This window comes from Lagenorhynchus albirostris, chromosome 1 (genome assembly GCF_949774975.1).
Source record: "Lagenorhynchus albirostris chromosome 1, mLagAlb1.1, whole genome shotgun sequence".
NCBI lineage: Eukaryota > Metazoa > Chordata > Mammalia > Artiodactyla > Delphinidae > Lagenorhynchus > Lagenorhynchus albirostris.
This window is the reverse complement of record NC_083095.1, coordinates 84,348,330-84,369,881: the sequence shown is the minus strand read 5'-3', so window position 1 is coordinate 84,369,881 and position 21,552 is coordinate 84,348,330. Positions and strand designations below refer to the sequence as shown.

The following is a 21,552-nucleotide window of genomic DNA, read 5'->3' as shown; positions in this document are numbered from 1 at the left end:
GGCCATTTGTAGATCTTTAGAGAAATGTCTATTCAAATCCTTTGTCCATTTAAAAAATAGAGTTGTCTATTTATTGTTAGGTTGTAAGAATTCTTTACATATTCTAGATACTTGATCCTTCTCAGATATATGATTCATAATTAGCTTTTCTCATTCTTTAGATTGTCTTTTCACTTTGATGTTCTTTAATGCACAAAACCTTTTTATTTTGATGAAGTCTTATTTGTTGCTTGTGTAATCTCTAAAATCCCATTACCCTAATACATATAAATAAGATTTGGTATATTCATGCAATGAAATATTATTTGGTCATAAAAAGGAATGAATGAAGCTGATACATAACTTGACTGAACCTTCCAACATTATGCTAAAGAAACCAGTCATAAAATATCACATATTATATGCTTCCATTAATATGAAAGGTCTAGAATAGGCAAAGTCATAGTAATAAAAAGTAGATTATATGGTGCTTTACGATGACCTAGAGGGGTGGTATAGGGAGGATGTAAGGGAGGCTTAAGAGGGAGGGGATATGAAGACATGTGTATGCATATGGCTGATTCACTTTGTTGTACAACAGAAACTAACACAGTATTGTGAAGCAATTATACTCCAATAAAGAGCTATTTAAAAAAAAAAAGTAGATTACTAGTTGCTTTAGGGGTAAGGTGGGTTGGGGTGATGTGAAAATAGGGGGCAATACCTAAAGGCTATGGGTTTTGCTTTTTGTTTGTTTTGCACGCAGGAACCCAGCATTTATACATGTGGGGCTGAAGGGGTTCACTCACTCCAGTGGTGGCCAAAGTGTGGGGCCCTGCACAGGTAGTGCCGGTTCATGGCGTCCTCAGCCCTGGTTTTGTGTGACTGGAAGAACACTGCCTCCTTGTGGCCGCACTTTTGGCAGCGGTAGTGCTCGGTTCCAGGCAGCATCTGGTCCTGGGACACGTCAGTGATGTTCTGGGTCAGTTGTGTTATTTTGCTGACGTAGATGATGCCCCGTTTTTCTTCTCCGGCTGGTAATCACAATTCTAGCATGCGTAGAGAAGAATGCGGTTGTCTTTGTCCCCCTTGGGTAAAACATGTTACACTCCTGGCAGAATATAATAACCATGAAGCCTGGTTCCTAGGTCCTGTCTGTTTCCATAGCAACACCTATGGATGTTTTTAAAAAATTGTGGTAAAAGGCACAAAAATTGACATCTTAACCAATTTTAAGTGTACATTTCAGTAGTGTTAAGTACATCCACATTGTTGTGCAATCTTTAGAATTCTTTTTCATCCTACAAAAGTGAAACTCGATACATATTAAACAAGAATTCCTCATTCCCCGCCCCCTTCCACTTTGTGTCTATGAATTTGACCACACTCAGCATCTCATGTAAGTGGAATCATGCAGTATTTATCTTTTTGTGACTGGCTCATTTCACTTTGCATAATATCCTCAAGATTCATATATGTTGTAGCATGTGTCAGAATTTTTTTCCCCTTCTTAAGGCTGAATAATATTCCATTTTATGTATATAACATTTTATTTATCTATTCATCAACTGATAGACACTGAAATTGCCTATCAGTGAATATGCTATGAACGTTGAGTGTACAAATATGTTAAGAGTTCCTGCTTTCACATCTTTTGGGTATATACCCAGTAGAATTGCTACATCACATGGTTAATTCTTTTAATTTTTGAGTAACTACTGTGCTGTTTTCCATAGCAGCTGCATCATTTTATTTCCATCAATTCAACAGTGCACAAGGGTTCCGATTTTTCTGCATCCTTGCCAACACCTGTTATCTTGTCTTTTTCCCTCTTTTTTGGGGGCCGCACTGCGTGGGCGTGCGGGATCTTAGTTCCCTGACCAGGGATCGAACCGGTGCCCCTTGCAGTGGGGACTGAGTCTTAACCACTGGACCACCAGGGAAGTCCCCATCTTCTTTTTGATTACAGTCATTGTAGTGGGTGTGAGTGGTGTCTCATTTTGGTTTCAATTTGCATTTCCCTAATACAAATAATGCACATCTTTTCATGTGCTTGTTGGCCATTTGTGTATCATCTTTGGAGAAATGTCTATTTAAGTCCTTTGCCTATTTTTAAATTGGGTGATACGGTTTTTCTTGTTTTTGTTATTGAAGTTCTTTGAGTATTCTGGATATTAAGCCCTTATCAGATACATTATTTGCAAATATTTTCTCCCATTCTATACATTACCTTTCCACTCTGTTGATTATGTCCCTTGATGCACAAGTTTTAAATTTTGATAGTTCTATTTAACTATTTTTACTTTTGTTGCCTGTGCTTTTGGTGTCGTATCTAAGAAATCATTACTGAATCCAATGTTTTGAAGCTTTTCCCGTTTTCTTCTAAGTTTTAGAGTTTTAGCTCTTACATTTATATCTTTGATCCATTATGAGTTTATTTTTGCATATGGTGTAAGAGTCCAACTTCATTCTTTTGTATGTAGACATCCAATTTTCCCAGCACCATTTGTTGAAAAGTGGGGGTTTTTTTTGAGGTGATGAAAATGTTCTAAAATTGTGATGGTTGCACGTATCTGTGAATATACTAAAAACCATCCATTTGGGCACTTTAAATGATGAGTCAGGGACTTCACCAGTGGCGCAGTGGTTAAGAGTCCACCTGCCAATACAGGGAACATGGGTTCGAGCCCTGGTCTGGGAAGATCCCACATGTTGTAGAGCAACTAAGCCTGTGCACCACAACTACTGAGCCTGCGCTCTAGAACCTGCGTGCCACAACTACTGAAGCCGGCGTGCCTAGAGCCTGTGCTCCGCAACAAGAGAAGTCGCAGCAATGAGAAGCCTGCACAGTGCAACGAAGAGTAACTCCTGCTCGCTGCCACTAGAGAAAGCCCGCACACAGCAACGAAGACTCAACGTAGCCAAAAAAAAAAAATTTTAAAAATGATGAATCATATGTAAATTATATTTCAATAAAGTTGTTTTGAAAAAAAGGAAGTAAAAAAACCCCAACAACCCAGATTGCTGGTCCCCTCCCTCAGCGTTTCTAATTCAGCAGCTTTGGGGTGAGGCTGCTGCTACTGGTCTAGGGACTATACTTTGAGAACCACTCCGTTAACTCATAAGAAGTGATGGTTTCCTAAGGAACTTCAAAATAGCTTTCTTTTACTGTCCTTTAGAGACATAAGGATAACTATGGTTTGTACCTGGTTCTTTGATTAAGGTCCTGACAGACTTTAATCTTATCTGAGTTTTCAAATAGGTGGGTGTTCCTAAATGGAGCTTTCTTTGGCATATCTTCAAAGATGTATTGGATACATGGTTAAAAAAAAAAAAACTTCATAAAGAGACACTGCTTTTAAAATATTTCATATAATAAGCTTATTTTAATAGCACAAAAACTAATCTGCTTCCAATCAGTAGAGGAAAAACTTCCAAAGAATTTTATAAAAATAACCAATACTTTGAACAAATACAAAAGCAAATAACTAGGTAAATATTACAATTATGTACTCCAAGCCCAAGAAAGCAGAGACCATCATTACAAGCCAAATCATTCTGGGAACTGGTCATTCCAGGTTACCAAAATGCATAAAACAAAACTTCTATTTTTTAGCTTTACAGAAAAGAAATAACTCCAGTAAGAAAACTAATTTAAGTTTCATGAGAAATAGACCATATTGGTGACTTTAAAAGTTTTTCAAGGAGTTCACAGAAATAGGGAACATCTACATCTTGATTTTTATGGCAAATGAGTTTTATGTTGACTTTTGAAGCTTAAAAGACCAGTTGCTCTTTTGACAAAGTAGCTCCGAAGTAAAAGCCAATCAAAAGGGCAGATAATATCCGTGGGACCCATAGGTCTTTAAACCCCATCCTAAAGTATAATGCAAAATATTAAGACGAACTAGTTTAAAAATGCAAATATATTTTAGTTTAGGCTTCAATATAAGAGAAACAAAAATTATCATGATTAGGATTTGACTAAAGATTGGGTGAAGTTTTTTCATATTTGTCTATCTTACAGATAATACTGATCATTCAATATCAATGACGTGCTTATTTTTGTGTATGAGAAACGTATGGCTTCAGAAACCAATACTTATATTAAGTTCATTACTATTGCCAAAACTTGACAAACCTGTATTTTGGGTGTGATATTGTTTGAAGCTGGTTATTAAATAAAAGGAGACTGAGAATCTTGCTGGAAAGCATCCTTCAGAAAGACAGAAACTGCCCAGGCAGAAGGGTGTCTATACATCTTTCTGCATTTCTATATACATCTCCTTACTACCTCACAAACACAAGAACAAATTAATATATTTACATATATGTATTGGACCAAAGATGAATTAACTTTCCCTACAAAATTATATTTATTAGGAAAATACTAATAGACACTATTTAAAAGAAGGCAAGGTCTTCGAGAAAAGATGGCAACCATTCCAATAGCTGAGTGCTATTGCTTTCTCTTAATAACATCTCTGGAATGGAGCAAAAGGAGGATGAGTGGTTGGTAGATAGACATGACTACCCCAGAAATACCTGGTAGGCAGAAGCCAGCAACTAAAAATCACAGCCCTATATATGGAAAATGGCTAATGTTTTTGTCGGTGGTGACACCTTTTCTTATACTTAAAAGTTACTCCTTAGGGCTTGTACTGAAGCGGAGAGCACAACTTTAGTTAGGAGAAATTTTCCCTAAGTGTTCTACTACTTAAACCTTTGGTAGAAAGGTGAGTAAGTGGACAGCAGGCTATTTGAGGCCTTTCATTACTCCTGACTGTAGAAATTTAAAAACCATACAAATTAACTGTAACATCATCAGAAGAAATTTTAGGCTTCTATGACCTAAAGATGATTAAACAGCAATGGAGACTCCGACATAATATTGTTACTTAGTGTACTGTGCTTGATTTGTTACAACTGTAGTCCATGGGTCTACTGGTAGAAATGGCAGTCAGTCCTGAAGCAGATCTTGGTAAATTTGCTTGACTACATTCTTTAGGTAGTTGTCTTCCAGTGGCGCTTTAGACAGAATGGCAGCGATTTTATCTTGGCTGTAAAGAACAAAAGGTTACTTAATTTTTCTGGAAACTTGTCTTAATTTCAGTGCAATTCATATCAGAGTACAGTTTGAGTACAGTTTCTGAGTCTGCTAGGAAACACAAATAGGTATTTCTGGAAATAGCTAGATTGTCCAGTTTAAACTGAGATTCCAAAAATAAGGCCTAAGAACCAATTCTGTATATAATTGTGAGGTATCTTGACTTAGCTGCTTTCTCTAGCTATAAATATCTGTTGGTGTTTGCTGATGGATTTGAGGTGGGCATATTCTAAACTCTGTCACTTTACAATCTGTCAGCAGTGTGTCCAAAAAGTCACAAAATATACAGTAGAAATGAAATATTTTTAGGTCTGTTTCCGCAGACTAATTGAGAAAAGCACTATGACTGCACCATAAAAGTTGTTCAAATATGATCTGGACTAAGCTTATGCAGGATTTTTATCCTTCTTGATTCCTGTTTAGGTAGGGGTGTTCAAAAAGTGGAGCAAGTGTAAAAAAATAGACCAGCTGTCTCCAGCATCCACTGGAGATAGCAATGAAGGTCACTGACTTTAAAAGAACAAATTCTTCAAAATGAACTCAGATAGAGGTGACATTTGGCTTTCACTATGGTCTATCCATTTTCTGATCACTTTGAGAGATCTTTCAAAAGATATAACAAAGGTAAAAAAGTAGTTGGGGGCCCTTTCCTGCTGGCCTTTTACTCACCCAATGTTTCCAAGGTGATTTTGAATAGAGAAAGGTAATGGGACAGATGGGTAATGGGCTGAGAGAGACAAAGTTATCTCAAACTTTGCAAATGCTGCTGAGCTGCAGAATAAAAGCCTCAATCTGTAAAAGACAAGATCCTCAGTTAAAAATACAAAACAAAAATAGAATGAAACACAAATACATTTTGCTTTTATACTGGCATGAGAAACTTTGGTATACATCATTTCTTGTCCTTATCAAACAAACAGAGAGTAAAACAACTGCAACAAAGTATGATTATGATTGTATTTTCATTAGTCATGAAACTCAATAAAATAAATTATCTTAATAAGTTTTCAACTAATTACTTAGTGTTATAGATTGAGCTGTGTCCCCTAAAAATTCATGTGTTGAAGCCCTAATCCCCAGTACATCAGAATATGAACTAATTTGTAAACAGAGTCATTGCAGATTTAATGAATTAAGATGAGGTCCTCCTGGAGTAGGGTGGGGGCCCCTAATCCAAAATGACTGGTGTCCTAATCAAGAGGGAACATTTGGACACAGACATGCACACAGGAAGAATGTCATGTGAAAATGAAAGGAGCTATTGGGATTATATATTTACAACTAAGGAATGCCAAAAGACTGCCAGCAAATCACCAGAAGTCAGGAGGGAGGCATGGAAAAGATTCTCTTTCACAGCCATCAGAAGGAACTGACGCTGCTGACACCTCAATCTTAGACTTTCAGCCTCCAGAGCTGTGAGACAATAAATTTCTGTTGTTTAAGCCACCCAGTTTGTAGTACTTTGTTATGGCAGCCCTAGGGAACTAACACACTTACTCAGTATTATTCACAGCTATGTTCATTAGGTTATAATTTGGTCCCCATCGCTTTAAAAACTCAATCTCCTCTCCAAGAAGTTTGCAATGGCTCACTACCAGTGAGATTTCTTGAAGCATCTGGGAAAAATAGGAAAAAAAAAAAAATGAGAGTATGAAAACATTTCAGTGTTTAGTGGCTCTTTTATAAAGAACCCCCCAAAGTTAAACAATTTAATATATTTATCATTTCAGGATACACAATTACATATATAAAATTTCAGTTCTGCTGTTTGGGACAGTTAACATAATTTTCCTTTAAATACTTCAATGGGAATTTACCTTGGGTACCTGATGCTGTGTTGTACATTTCTTCTTCCAGGATTGCCTTTGCTCAATGTACTGGAAAATAAGGTTATGAACTAAAAGGGAGGAAGGAGGAGCTTTATCCTCTGAGGAAGGGGAAAAAAAAATCAAAAGCAGAGTATTACTTATTATTCATATATTTTATATATATATATATAAATACAAGCTAGAAATATTAACTAAAAATACCTTCAAACTACTAGGTGTCTAAGTATCGTCCCCATTTTATTTTCAAACACATAAATCAACATATATAGTGAACATAAGACATTCTGATATAAACTCAAGCCTTTATCACATATAGAATAGAACTTAGTTAAAAGTATAGGCTTAAATGTAACATAACCCTGAGTTTAAATTCTGGCTTTCCTTACTAGCTGCGTGATCCTAAACACAATACTTACTTCTTTTGAGCTATAGTTCCCTAACTGTAAAATGGGGAGTAGTGTTGATGTAAGTAGTACACATGCCTGATACAGAGTAAGTACTCACAATGGTAATTTGTAAATTATGGAAATAGCTATTATTAACCATTGTTCAAGATCTAGTAATAACTTTTTAAAAAAATTTCTTTTAAAACCCACCCAATATTTGGAACAATACCCAAGCAGTTTTAGGTCTAATACACATTTCTAAGAACAAATTATTATTATTGTTGTTGTTTATATTTAATTTAGTATGTAAAAGAGTTCTCAAGGAGCAATATACACTTGTAAATTTCCAACAAAGTCTTGTTGGTTTAAATGTTTTGAACTTACCATCTAACAGAGATTGAAAATTCAGGTCAACAATCTTCCTACAAGCCTTGTCCAGGAAACGGAGACCAACTAGGAAAAACCAACAGAAGGATAGCATTTCTTTTTATTATCTGATTCAAAGCCACATATAACTCAGTACTTTAGAATCCTCCTCTTTCTGGGTAGCAAGGTTTTTTCATAGGCAGCTGAAGGTTTATCCTTGAATCATATTATTCTCTGTGTATGCAAAGTTTCCCCTGAGAATGCTGAACTATATTAACTGGGCAGGCCTTTAAATGACATTTAAGGTGTGGAACATTTTTGTAATTTATCAGGGCCTCCTCCTTTGATCCCTAACTTCTGTGTGAAGATAATATTATTTTCAGGAACCATATAAAGAAAATGACTATGACCTCCCCAGACCTACTATCTTTGTACTAATACAGTGAAAATCATGTATGCTTTCAGCATTATAGTAATGAATTTTAGGTAGCCAGGAGAGCTGATTGCTCTTCCAGACACCAGTTATCTCCTGTATCTCAAATTCTGATTCTTTTCACTTTGTTGATTATTTTCTATGTATTAGGCACCGTGGATATGACAGTGAGACAAACAGACATGATCAATCTATGCTCTAAAGAAGCTTACAACTCAGGGGAACACACAGATAATTGTACTAATAAACATACCAAGAACTACAAACTATAATAAGCTCAATTAAGAAAACTGCAGGAAGCAATGAGAACACATACCAGGAGGGCAAGTAGTGGAGGGAATGAGTAAAGGAGAGTCAGGGAAAACTTTCCTGAGAAAGTGATAATTTAGCTGAGCTCTTAAAGACTATTAGTAGACATTTATTTAGTGAAGAGGAGGTGCTATGGTCTGAAATTCATAGGCTGAAATCCTAATACCCAGTGTGATAGTGTTAGGAGATGGGACCTTTGGGAGTTGCTTAGATCACGAGGGTGGAGCCCTCAGGAATGGGATTAGTGCTCTCACGACAGAGACCCTGGAGAGCTAACTAGGCCTTCAGTCATGTGAGGATACAATGAAAAGTCTGCAACCCGGAAAAGGGCCCTTGCCTGACTCTGCTGGCATCCTTATCTTGGACTTCCAGCCTCCAGAACTGAACTTCCAGCCTCCAGTAGTTGTTTATAAGCTACTCAGTTTATGGTATTTTTAAAATGGCAGCCCAGAAGGACTAAGACAGGGGAAAGAGCTTCTAGGCATAAGAAACATCAGTATGAATGTCCTGAGGTAGGATGAAATATGACTGAGCATGAAAGACCATGACCTTTTAAGGAAATGAAAGAAATCCATTGTGGCCGACGTGCAGAGAACAATGTAAAATGAGGCAGGAAAAGGAGGAAAAATTCAATTCATGCAGGGCCTTACAGGCTATATTAGTATTTTGATCATTAGTCTAAGAATAGGGGGTGCATGATAAACTTTTAAACAATCACTATTGCTACAGGAAGGAGAAAGAATTGGAGAGGAAAAGGAAAAGATCCAGAAAGACCAGCTATAGTGTTATTGTAATCATTTAGATTAGAGATGACTATTGATAGACACAAAAAAGTAGATGAATATTAAATTAAAATCAATAAGTCTTATTCATGATTTAGATATGCCTGGTGAGGAAGAAAGAGGTATAGGGACTTCCCTGGTGGTGCAGTGGTTAAGAATCCTCCTGCCAATGCAGGGGACAAGGGTTCGAGCCCTGGTCCGGGAAGATCCCACACGCCGCGGAGCAACTAAGCCCATGCGCCACAACTACTGAGCCTGCACTCTAGAGCCCGCAAGCCACAGCTACTGAGCCTGTGTGCCACAACTACTGAAGCCCACGTGCCTAGAGCCCATGCTCTGCAACAAGAGAAGCCACCGCATGCAATAAGAAGCCCGTGCACCACAATGAAGAGCAGCCCCCACTCGCCGCAACTGGAGAGAGCCTGCGTGCAGCAACGAAGACCCAACGCAGCCAAAAATAAATAAATAAAAATAAAGAAAGAGGTATAGAGTGATTCCTAAGTTTTAATTTTGAACCTGAACAGAAGTTGATGGTATTCATTAGAAAAAGAACTTTTTTTGGGGGTGCCGCACCATGCGGCTTGCGGGATCTTAGTTCCTCAACCTGGGATTAAACCCGGGGCCATAGTAGTGAAAGCTCCAAGTCCTAACCACTGGACTGCCAGGGAATTCCCAGGAACTTTTAAGGAGAATTGGGCTTGGAGGCTGGGAGATTATAAAGATCCTAAGTTTCAATTTGGCCATGATCACCCAGGGTTGGCCATGCTGAAGCTATCTGTTTCAAGAGAAAAGACCTAAAGATACTGACAGGAGATTTTAACAAAATAGCTAGGACTCTGTCAAGTTACCATATAGTGATGTCTACCTACTTTGATAAACCTACCAATACACATAGAATTTCCAATTAGCTTTTTAGGTTAACTTATATACAAAAAAACAACCAGTCAAGAATCATCAGCCATTAGAGTAAATTCTCTATCACAAAAGACAGATGGAAAAAAGGAACTCAGAGTAAACAGATATGAATAGCATGTTGATCCATTATTTTGGATAGGCAAAATTTCTATCTAATGTAATTCGACAAAGGGTAACTTTCACTAGCTGAATTTTTATTTTATTTTTTATTTAATAAAATAAAATTCTATTATCACTAATTAAAGTAATTGCCTCTTTTAATTAAGATTTTCAGCAGTGCTTTTATTATGTCAATAGTTATTATTGTATTAAAATAGAGATATGAATCTTTAGTAAGTTTAGCCGTACATTTATGTGCAGGGGAATTATCTTATTCTTGCTACTCACCTACTGGCTCTCCAAAGGTGATGGTGAGTTCTACTGTGTCATAAAGAAAGGTGAATATAGCTTGATCATCACTCCACTCAATGACATCCCATTCAGACAAGCTGAAGAGAGAATAAACAAGACAAAAAAAACACTTTTTGAGATAAAAGAAGAGAGTTAACTTCTTATACCACCTGAATAGTACCATCAGCAGCTGCTGGAGTTTTCTACTGTCTTGGGAGACAATCATTATTTTAATTCCAATATTGTGAATATACAAACTTATGCTTTTGAAAGAAATAAGAATGGACTCAATCTTGAGTTGTATATCAGAGAAAAACCAAGTCTAGGCAATATAAAATATTAAATATTTAAAAATTATAATTTCATAGCTCTCCCACCTTGTATACTTTCAGCTTAGTGTTGAGTATATTAACTTTTTTTTGAGAATGCATTGTATTATAGGTTAAAAACAGTGATACACATTACAAACATATGTCAACTGCACTAGTGGATTTAGACAACCGTGAAGGTACAGGATAAAACACAAGTTAATGTCACCTACTTTTCCTTACCTCAAATGATCCAGTAGCTCTTCAGTTCTATTTGTTTGTTTTTGCACAAAGTCTATTTGAGCAAGGGTCTGCTTTTTCTGTACCTCCAGCTCTAAGAGATTTCTGCAAATCAAACCAGGTATTTAGAGAAAGATAAGGCCACTGTTAGAGAATTCAGACTTCATTAAAAGTTTATGACAAAAAGTCATGTGCTAAATGGCTCCCCAGTGAGGTGTATGACATCCATTTTGCATTCTTAGTTTTTTTTTTTTTTTAATAAGCATTAAACTAGAAGTTTGGGTCTAATTAGGAAAGGCCTAAATCAATGGCGCTCAAATTGGGATCCATGAAGATATTCTTAGGGGTTCACATGTTCTTTAGGATTATTATTAAAATTTACATTTTCATTTTGATGTTAAAAATGTAAGCATAATGTAGACCGTAAGAATGCCCAACATAAAACTGAGACATGACATAATTTCAGTGCCTGCATTTGGTTTTGTTTAGTTTATTAGAGCTAAATAGAACTTATAATTTGTTAGTCATTTTGCTAGCATCAATTTATTTTTAGCCAAATATTGATATTATCACCTGTCAAATTTACATTTTCAATTGGAATTTTTTTGGTTTTGCCATTATTTGTATTTGATTTCTTTTAGTCTTATAGTTAAATAAGATCCAGAGTATAAGACACACACGGGCTTCCCTGGTGGCGCAGTGGTTGAGAGTCCGCCTGCCGATGCAGGGGACACGGGTTCGTGCCCCGGTCCGGGAAGATCCAACATACCACGGAGTGGCTGGGCCCGTGGGCCATGGCCGCTGAGCCTGTGCGTCCGGAGCCTGTGCTCCGCAACGGGAGAGGCCACAGCAATGAGAGGCCTGTGTACGGCAAAAAAAAAAAAAAAAAAAAAAAAAAAAAAAAAAAAAAAAAAAAAAAAAGAAACATATACCTCATTTTATATTTATTTATACTTAAGTGCCATATAAAAGCAGTTTAATGCTAGATTTTCTTTAATAGGATCCTGATATTTTTTTTGTTTTGTTTTGTTTTTTTGCAGTACGCGGGCCTCTCACTGTTGTGGCCTCTCCGCTTGCGGAGCACAGGCTCCGGACGCACAGGCTCAGCGGCCACGGCTCATGGGCCCAGCCGCTCCGCGGCATGTGGGATCCTCCCGGACCGGGTCACAAACCCGTGTCCCCTGCATCGGCAGGCGGACTCTCAACCACTGCACCACCAGGGAAGCCCAGGATCCTGATATTTTACAAGCTTGAGAACTACTGCCTTGGATTAATGCTCTGTAAACAATAAATGCTTAGAAAATACTACTGACTAAGATGGCCTCCAAGGTCAAGTTCAAAGTACAGTAGAAGCTCTGACTCAGCCTTAGTCAATACTCATGCCCTCAATCTTGTCAGTTTCTGGAGGTAGGAAGTCACTTAGCCATGTGAAGTTTAGCGTATTTTCTAACACTCAAACAGAAGACTAACCTTTGAAGCTTTTCTTCTTCAGTTTTTAGCTGTTCCAGTTCTTTGAAAAGAAAAATAAAACTATCAGAATGTACACATTAAAATATTGGTACAAAAATCATCTGTTTTATTGAAAAGTCTATCTCACTAATCTTACCTAAATAAATAAATAAACTCAGAACAGGGGATTTTTTCCCCCCATTTATCTCCTTAATTAATTCAGTTACCTTTCTCTGCAGACTTCATTTCAGAATCCCACTCTTCCACAGGATTGTCTTTCTGTTCATCCTCCAAATACTTAGTTTCTAAAGGAGACAACATGCATTAGAATAACTCAGTCAAAAATAAACAACCAGAAATGAAAAGAATAGATGGTCCCCAAATGAAGTGTTAAGAATATTTCACATTCATCTTTCCCTACCTTTCCTTGCCAAAAAAGCACTGAGCTATAATAATAATTTCATACTAAGACTTGCTTCTAGTGGCAGACAAGTGAACTTTGAGCCATATGGCAATGATCTCCAATAGCAGCTTCTTAGGGGACACTCTGAGATGGAAACTGTTTATATATAATTTGCATATATTAAAGTTACTGTTAGGAAACCCCACGGACTAAGCAGGAACAGATACACATATACAGATGCACATACACAAATTTACATTTTTAAATTTAATTTGTTTCTGAAACCTTGGACACATCCTTAAAAGCCTTCTCCCCACATCCAAACCCAAGTTTAGATTTTTACCTCAAAAATATTTTCTGAATCCACTTTTATCCTTTGCCACCACCAGGTTCCCTTAATATAAGCTATTGTCCTTTCTTAACCATATCAGTCCAATAACTACACTTAACTTCTTATAATTACTCTTGATCTATTCAAATCCAGTATCTACACTGCAGCCAGTGCTTAACAACCTTCAAATGGCTATTCACTGTTCTTAGAAAAACTCAAAACTCCTTAAGAGGCCCTCCTTGGCCTGGCCCCTAAAAGTGACATCTCCACTTTCATCTCAGACTGTGTTCCCTTTTGCTCTTTCTATTCTAGCCACATTGGCCTTATTTCAGACCCTTGTACTTGGTATATTCTTTCCCATAGAAGGGCTTCTACCTGTGCTATTCATATTGAATAGTCGGCTCTCCCCTCCCTTCTCACTTTAACTCCTACTTATTCTTCAGATCTTGACTTAAATGCCACTTCCTCAGAGGGAAGCCTCTCCTGACCTGACTAGGTCAGATTTCTGTTTCAGGAACTTATAGCACCATGGAACCACTCTTCCATAGCAGTTAAAACTATTTAATTCTTATAATCTTTTCTCAGTATTGTAATAGCAACTTGTCAAATCCAAGCATATTTGAATGTGATCTCCCATGATTTGCAATTGAAATAGTATTGTGGTTCTGTATATTATGTTTAAAAATTAAAGCATGGAAACCTTTCTTTGTGTATAAATGTTTGAATTAAAAGAAGGTAATGGGGGACCTCCCCAGTGGTCCAGTGGGTAAGAATCTGCCTTCCAATGCAGAGGACATGGGTTTGATCCCTGGTCAGGGAACTAAGATCCCACATGCTGCGGGGCAACTAAGTTTGCACGCCACAACTAGAGAGAAGCTCACACGCCGCAACGAAAGACCCTGCATGCTGCAACGAAGATCCTGTGTGCCACAACTAAGACCCGACACAGCCAAATAAATAAATAAATATTTTAAAAAAAGAAAGTAATTGAAGTATTGATAAATGAAAAAAAAATGCTCCACGAGGGCATAAAGTTTTCTTTTTAATCACCATAGTACTCTTAGCACCGAGCACTATACAAGGCACATAACAGGTACTCAGTAATTTGCTCAAGGAATAATGAAGAAAGAAATAGGGAGCCATCCAGTGGTACCTAGAAAGAGTGTGGTTGTTGGTATTTTTAAAGATAAGAGAGAGGTGAACATATCCAGTGGAGGAGGCAGAGAGGTTGAATATACAATAGATAAGGGAAAATCAGTGCTATAAGATTCCTGAGAAGACAAGAGGGGCTGCAATTCAAAGTTTAGGTGGAAACACTGATCTTAGGGAAAAGGAAGGATGAAAGAATTGATATAGAGATATAAAAGTTTGGTTTGTTTGGTAGCAGAAAGTTTAGAAGTTCTGGCCCTAATGGCTTCTATTTTTTTTCATGAAGTAAAAAAGCAAGATAATGAACAAAGGGGTGGTACAGTTTAAGATTATGAAATTCATATACTTATCAATTCAATGTAGAAAACATGTACTAGGCACTTATTCTGTGCAAAGCATAGTGCTAAGAACTTTGAAGGATATGAAGAAAAATAAAAGCTGATCTTTGCCCCTATGGAACTTCCAATTTACTTAGGAAAATAAACTATAAAAAGTAACCATAATTACAAGTAGATATGATAGGTAATATAAGAGGTACTAACAAAGTAGCCATGGTAGCTCAAGGAAGATAGAGAACATGTCCTTTGGTAAAAATAGAGGGAGAATACATTAGGCAAAGACAAAGTGGCAGGACTGCACAGAAATGACAAAATTTGGTTGGAATTTAGGATGTGTAAGGGAATAATAGTAAAATCTTATAAGAAAGGAATATCTGAAAATGATTGTAGAGATTGTTAAATGTCAAGCTCAGGAGTCTGGATTTTATTTTGTAATAAATGGAAAGGCAGAAAAGTTTTCAGAGAAGTAACATAATGAAAACTGTCTTTCATAATCATTAATCTGGCAGCAATGTGCAGGTTGGACAGGAAAGAGACAGAATGAAATTAAGAGTGTAATAGAATAAAATTAAAAGTGTAGAAAGATTAGTTAGAAGACTGGAAATAGCACGTCAGAATTAATGACAGCCTTAATGTGAATGGGAAAGAACACGGGATACTGAAGAAGCAGATATGACAGGACTTGATAAGAGAGACTACAAGACAATGAAATTTCGAGCCTTTTACAATTTATAAGAATGGTGATGCCGTTAAGAGATGAGAAAGAAAACTTGTTTATAGAGATAAGAAGTTTTCAGATTTTATTTTGGAAAAGGAAGACAATAAATTCCATTTTTTCACATAATGTTTAAGGTGCTTAAGGACACTTTTGCCAAGAGGTTCAGCAAGAAGCTGGGAACATTAAGTCTGGAACTCAAGAGAAGGAGGCTAAAGATGCCCTCACCCAAAACGATTATAAGCCACTTAAAGGCAAAAATCTGTGTATATCTTTTTTCTGATGCTAAGCACAGTATCTGGCAGGTAGCAGGTGCTCAACAAATGCTTGATGAATTTCACTGAATTTGGGAATTATTCATATAACATAATTGTTAAGGCAGATGAAAGCATTAGGGGAAAGAATATAGAAATGAGTAGATGATAAAACCTAAATGCTTACACAAGGGGTTAGAGAAGGGACAACAGAGGAGCTAAAAGGAACAGCTAGGAGAAAAGAATAGGGTCAGGGTAGTGCAGTATCATAACAGTTTAGGGAGAAGAAAGTTTCAGGAAGAAAAGAATAATCAGCAGTGTCAAATGATGAAAGACATCTAGATGGCTAAGGACTGAGAGCTACCAAATCTAATGATGATGGGAAATTTTGTGATCTTTGAGAAAGTAGTTTCAAGATAATACTAACAAGTCGGGATCATGAGAGATCCAACTGAAAGGATAGATAATTTTCAAACAGAGGTAAGTTCATTTATTAAAACAACCACAACAACACAACATCACGGTCTAGGTTATGAAGAGCTTCCCAAAGAGACTTATTATCTTGGGCATTTCTTGTTGATTGCATTATGAATGACAGTAAAGGAGTTTTAATTTGCTCTAATTTAATGGCTCAAGCTACTAAAACAAGGCTTCAGCATAGTGCTACCAGCAATGTGTACTGTAGGGAAGCATTTAGATACAATTAAATTTTCTTTTGGAAAAGTATTCAGGATACTTTACCTATTTCCACCTCAGTGAGACAGTTATCAATCTTCTGAAGTATGTTGTCCATCTCATCTATCCTTTTCTGAAGCTTCTCCCTCTCGTTCTAAACACACAATATCATAGACTGTCAAGTTAAAACTCCAAACAAAACATTATAACATTATAAGTGGTTCAAACTGCTGTGTCTAATTCATGAACAGGCAAATCTTAAAACAAAGATCAAAACTTCAAGTCTGGTCTTAAAAGAATTTTTTAAAGCATACAAAACAGATTAATATAAGTTCATATTTTGTGCTTTATTTTAGCATTTCCATGTAATATAAGATGTTAATATATATTACTTAAAAAGAGTTCATGAAAAATGTTCTATGGTCAAATAAATTTGGGAAACACTGGTCAAATAGAATTATAGCATTTTTTTCTTTTTAGACTAAAAAAAATATATATATGTATATTTCTGACCTTAGACTTTAATATGCTAGTTATTATATTTCTCCAAAAGGGGGACACTGCATGTAACATTTCCCAGACATTTTCAATGGAAAGTTTTTTCATGCAAGGCCTTTCTTAAAGGATGATCATTTTGGGAAATGCTACTTTAAACACATGCACACACAAACACAGCTGAGTATGGACTATGAGGAAGATCATACTACAGCACAGTCCTTAGCAATGGAAGATCAGACTCCTGTATTGTTTTATTTCAGTATGTATAATGAATAACAAATGTGAGATGACACATAGGCACATATTAGTAAATATATTCTAGAATTACTCAAGATGCCAGGATTTACTACTTTCAATAAATTGAACCCCACCTCTTATGAACAATTTTAAGTTTTTGCCCAGCTCTCATTCACATGTCTCCTAAGGAACATGCTTCATATTCCATAACCACTATAAAGTAATTTTTTTTTTTTTTTTTTGGCGGTACGTGGGCCTCTCACTGTTGTGGCCTCTCCCATTGCGGAGCACAGGCTCCAGACGCGCAGGCTCAGTGGCCATGGTTCACGGGCCCAGCCGTTCCGCGGCATGTGGGATCTTCCCGGACCTGGGCACAAACCCGCATCCCCTGCATCGGCAGGCGGACTCTCAACCACTGCACCACCAGGGAAGCCCCAATTATAAAGTAATTTTAATAGATCTTTCTAAGCTCTTAACTGTCTCAAATTACCTGAGCCGACTGTACCAGCTTGCTGTACAGGGACACTTTTCCTTGGTGAGTGAAGACTTTAGTCATCTTGGTAAAACGTGATTTTATTTTGTTCAGGTAAATTCCAAAGGCCTTCAGCTGTAAGGGAAAGTCAAAGATTATACTGCACTCAAACAAATGAGTTAGAGAAGGCAAACGGTCTGGGAAGGCTGGTTCAGCTGGTACCTGCTAAGCTTTGCCCATCCTAGACTCTGATTCCTAAGGCTTCTCATTTGCAAATTTAATACCATTTAATAGTTTAAGTCCAGAACCAAAGATTTCAATTTTGATTCCTACTTTTAATTCACTTATATTACAAATTAGAAAATGACTGGCTCTTAGTTAATAAAATTCTTTAATTAGGGCAAATATAAAATGAGTTGCTTATTATTTAATCAATTAAAGTAAATCTCTTCCCCATCTTAATCTAAGTGAAAAGCAAACAAGGAGGGAACTCAATAAATTTCAAATATATTTCATATATTAAATTGATCACTTAAGATTTGAAAAGATTATATATTAATAATCATTCATGTATAATAAAATCTTGTTTACATATTATATGAGAAGTAAATTTTAAAGAACTCATCACTAATTATCAAGTAACAGTTACTAATTTCACAATAAACATTTTTCAAAATGTCTATACTGATTCCCATTCAGAAAATGAGAAAAAAGTACCTCCTCATCAGAGTAGTGTCTCACTTTTTCCCATAGGTTCCTATTTACATCAGTGAACAGTTTATCTTGGTTCAGTGCAGAAAGCTTTAATCTAAAATATAGAAAAGTTAATTAGCACGGAGTTCAGAAGTCAGCTAGAATGAATCAGCTCAGATCTACAGGCATACTTAATTTTCCTAGTTCTTTTCTACATAAAGAGGGGAATTCACTCAGGAACAGCGGCCAGCCTGATTATTTCAACACTTGGAGAACAGTTCAAGAATGTTATGATTCAACAAAACTTCCCTCCCAAATAAATAGAATTCTCATCTCAATGCATCAACTTGTTCCAAAATGAAAATACGTCGCTTATAGAGAATCCTTAAGCGTGTGAATGCATTACTGTTGTGAAGTTGTAGCTATTTTTTTTTGGTAATAAATTTATTTATTTATTTATTTTTGGCTGTGTTGGGTCTTCGTTGCTGTGCACGGGCTTTCTCTAGTTGTGGTGAGCGGGAGTTACTCTTCATTGCGGTGCGCAGGCTTCTTATTGTCATGGCTTCTCTTGTTGCAGAGCACGGGCTCTAAGCACACAGGCTTCAGTAGTTGTGGCACGTGGGCTTCCACAGTTGTGCCGCACGGGCTTAGTTGCTCCGCGGCATGTGGGATCTTCCCGGGCCTGGGCTCGAACCCGTGTCCTTTGCATTGGCAGGCAGATTCTTAACCACTGCGACACCAGGGAAGCCCCGTAGCTATTATTTTAAGTAAAGGTTTCCAATTCACTTTGGTCTTATCTCACCTTTCTAGAATACCATTAATAAAAGTAGCAAAGTTATATATTAGTTTCTTGTTAATAAGTAGAGGAAATACATTTTTATCAGAGTTAGAAGATACTATATACAGGCACATAGGTGCAAAATCAAACAGTAGAGCACATCTAAACAGACTTTTCATTGTATACAAGATCTACCTATTTCATTCAAAACAAAACATTCTCAGACAAATCCTGAGACACCCAACTCTTTTAAACAACATTAAGATAAGAAACTTGTCTTGTTCAGTGATGAACCCCAGGACTTAGTACAGTGCCTGGCACATAGTAGGTGCTCGATACATATTTCTTGAATGAACAAGCCAGAAATCAGGCAATCTGCAGTACTATAATTTAACAGCATCTTAAACTTCTAGTTTTAAAACTACATAATTCCCTTTAATTATTTTTATTTATTGAGGTAACTGGTTTATAACATTATATAAATTTTATGTGTAAATTATATTTTGACATCTATGTACACTACAGTGTGCTCACCACCAAAAGTTTTAAAACTACACGATTCTTAAAAGATTATTTCATTTCTTTTCTATTTGTTAGATTGGCTCAAATTTAGTTTGACAGTTCTAGGTAAGTATGATATAAACATTGTCTTGAGTCGCAAGTCTTGATTTACCTGCGAAAATCTAGATATACCTAATTTGTAAATTAGTCTGCAGCATCTACTTATACCAAACCACTGACAATAGTCTGAGTAAAACTTTGTTCTTTTATAAATGCAAATCAAGGGCAAATGTGATAGAATTATAAACCCAAAGTCAATCTTGATTTTAGGCACTATATATAAATCTCTAAAGGGTATTATCTTCTTTTAAAGATGTTCTTTTGCAATTTATGATATCATAATCTAATAATGATTGCTTATTAAGGACCTACTCTTTGCTAAGAATGGCATGCAACCTTTTTATATACACTATTTCTACTGCTCATTTCTACCTACTATTATTATCCTCAATTGATGGATGTGGAAATGAAGGTTAAATGACTTACCTAAGGTTACACAGCTACTGTTGTAGCCAGGATTGAACTTCCATCTGTCTGACTACAAAGCTGAAACTCTTTCCCATATACTATATCACACTGCCAATTAATGCTATCAACTTTTCCTATGCCGGTGTTATTCTAATCAAAACCTTGCCACACAGATTATTTACCCATCCAACAAAACACACAAAAAAATGAAAACTTTCATACTCTTCAATCTTCTGGCGAAGAGCTTCACAATCTTCTTTATAAATCTGTATCTTGGGTCGGTAAACATATTGACTTAACATCAGGTCTTCTGGAGTAGGTGATGTGTTTATAGTAAACTGGAAAAAAAAAAAATCAGTCCCTCAAAACTGGTATTTTGAGAACCAAACCATGTTCAAGAACTGTTTCAAGTCTCAGAGTGCCTATTTTAAAAAGTTCTACAAAGAAAAATTTGAAAACTCTGTTAAATTCATATACCTAGTAAGCTACTACTTGGAATCTGAAATAAAGTCTCTAATCTCAAAGTCAATTTCTCACAGATGTTTAGAGGAACTGTGGATGTTCCACTCATAGGATTGAAAGTGATTTGAAAATGACTATGCATTATTTGTCAATTATACCTCAATAAAATTGAGGAGAAAGGAAAATGGCTATGCATTGTTTTAAAAACTATCAATACCTGAAAATTCAAACTTACCAAAAACCTCTCCCTTAAAAGAAAGAAAAAAGATGCCAGTTTCCAAGATTATGCTTTTCTATTTTTATTCTCTAACCCTGTTCCTTACTTGTATCCCAGGTTGAACTCAAACTTTTCTGATATACATAAAATAAATCAGTAAAAATTTAATTATTTTTAAAATGTCTTAAGTGTCTTTTGGACATTTTTTAAATGTCTTACAGCTCTAATCCAATGACTTTCTGATGTCCTTAATGCAGTATTGGAAAAACCAAGTTGGCTCATTACATATAAAAACCAAACCAAACAAAACGCCACAACTGTACATTATTTATAGGCAGTGTGGCACGGAATAAGTCATTTTACCACTCTAAGCTTTGGTCTCCTCATCTATAAAATGGGCACAATATTGACCAACCTCTTAAGATTAAAGTAAAAGTCTTTTAAAAAGGTACCAAAGTGGGACTTCCCTGGTGGTCCAGTGGTTAAGAATCCACCTTCCAATGCAAGGGACGTGGGTTCGAGCCCTGGTCCGGGAAGATCCCACATGCCACGGAGAAACTAAGCCCATGTGCCACAACTACTGTGCCTGTGCTCTAGAGCCCTCGAGCCACAACTACTGAGCTCACATGCCACAACTACTGAAGCCTGTGCGCCTAGAGCCCGTGCTCCGCAACAAGCCACCGCAATGAGAAGCCCGCGCACTGCAACGAAGAGTAGCCCCTGCTTGCTGCAACTAGAGAAAGCCCGCATGCAGCAACGAAGACCCAACACATCCAAAACTAAAAATAAATAAATATTAAAAAAAAAA

The 21,552-nt window shown here is 36.6% G+C and overlaps 1 protein-coding gene and 1 pseudogene across 1 annotated transcript in view; both read right to left on the bottom strand.

The window, feature by feature from the left end:
• Positions 1–780: 780 nt before the first annotated feature.
• On the bottom strand, positions 781–1,144 carry LOC132531174 (DNA-directed RNA polymerase II subunit RPB9-like; annotated as a pseudogene).
• Positions 1,145–3,421: 2,277 nt separating this feature from the next.
• KNL1 (kinetochore scaffold 1) overlaps positions 3,422–21,552 on the bottom strand; it is a 58,359-nt gene continuing 40,228 nt past the window's right edge. Inside the window, 14 exon segments of the mRNA XM_060168779.1 lie at positions 3,422–4,944; positions 4,946–5,039; positions 5,756–5,878; positions 6,584–6,702; positions 6,904–7,013; positions 7,686–7,754; positions 10,494–10,594; positions 11,048–11,149; positions 12,515–12,554; positions 12,721–12,798; positions 16,425–16,512; positions 17,584–17,700; positions 18,283–18,373; positions 20,288–20,403. Coding sequence (XP_060024762.1) covers positions 4,921–4,944; positions 4,946–5,039; positions 5,756–5,878; positions 6,584–6,702; positions 6,904–7,013; positions 7,686–7,754; positions 10,494–10,594; positions 11,048–11,149; positions 12,515–12,554; positions 12,721–12,798; positions 16,425–16,512; positions 17,584–17,700; positions 18,283–18,373; positions 20,288–20,403 — 1,272 coding nt within the window. The 3' untranslated portion in view covers positions 3,422–4,920.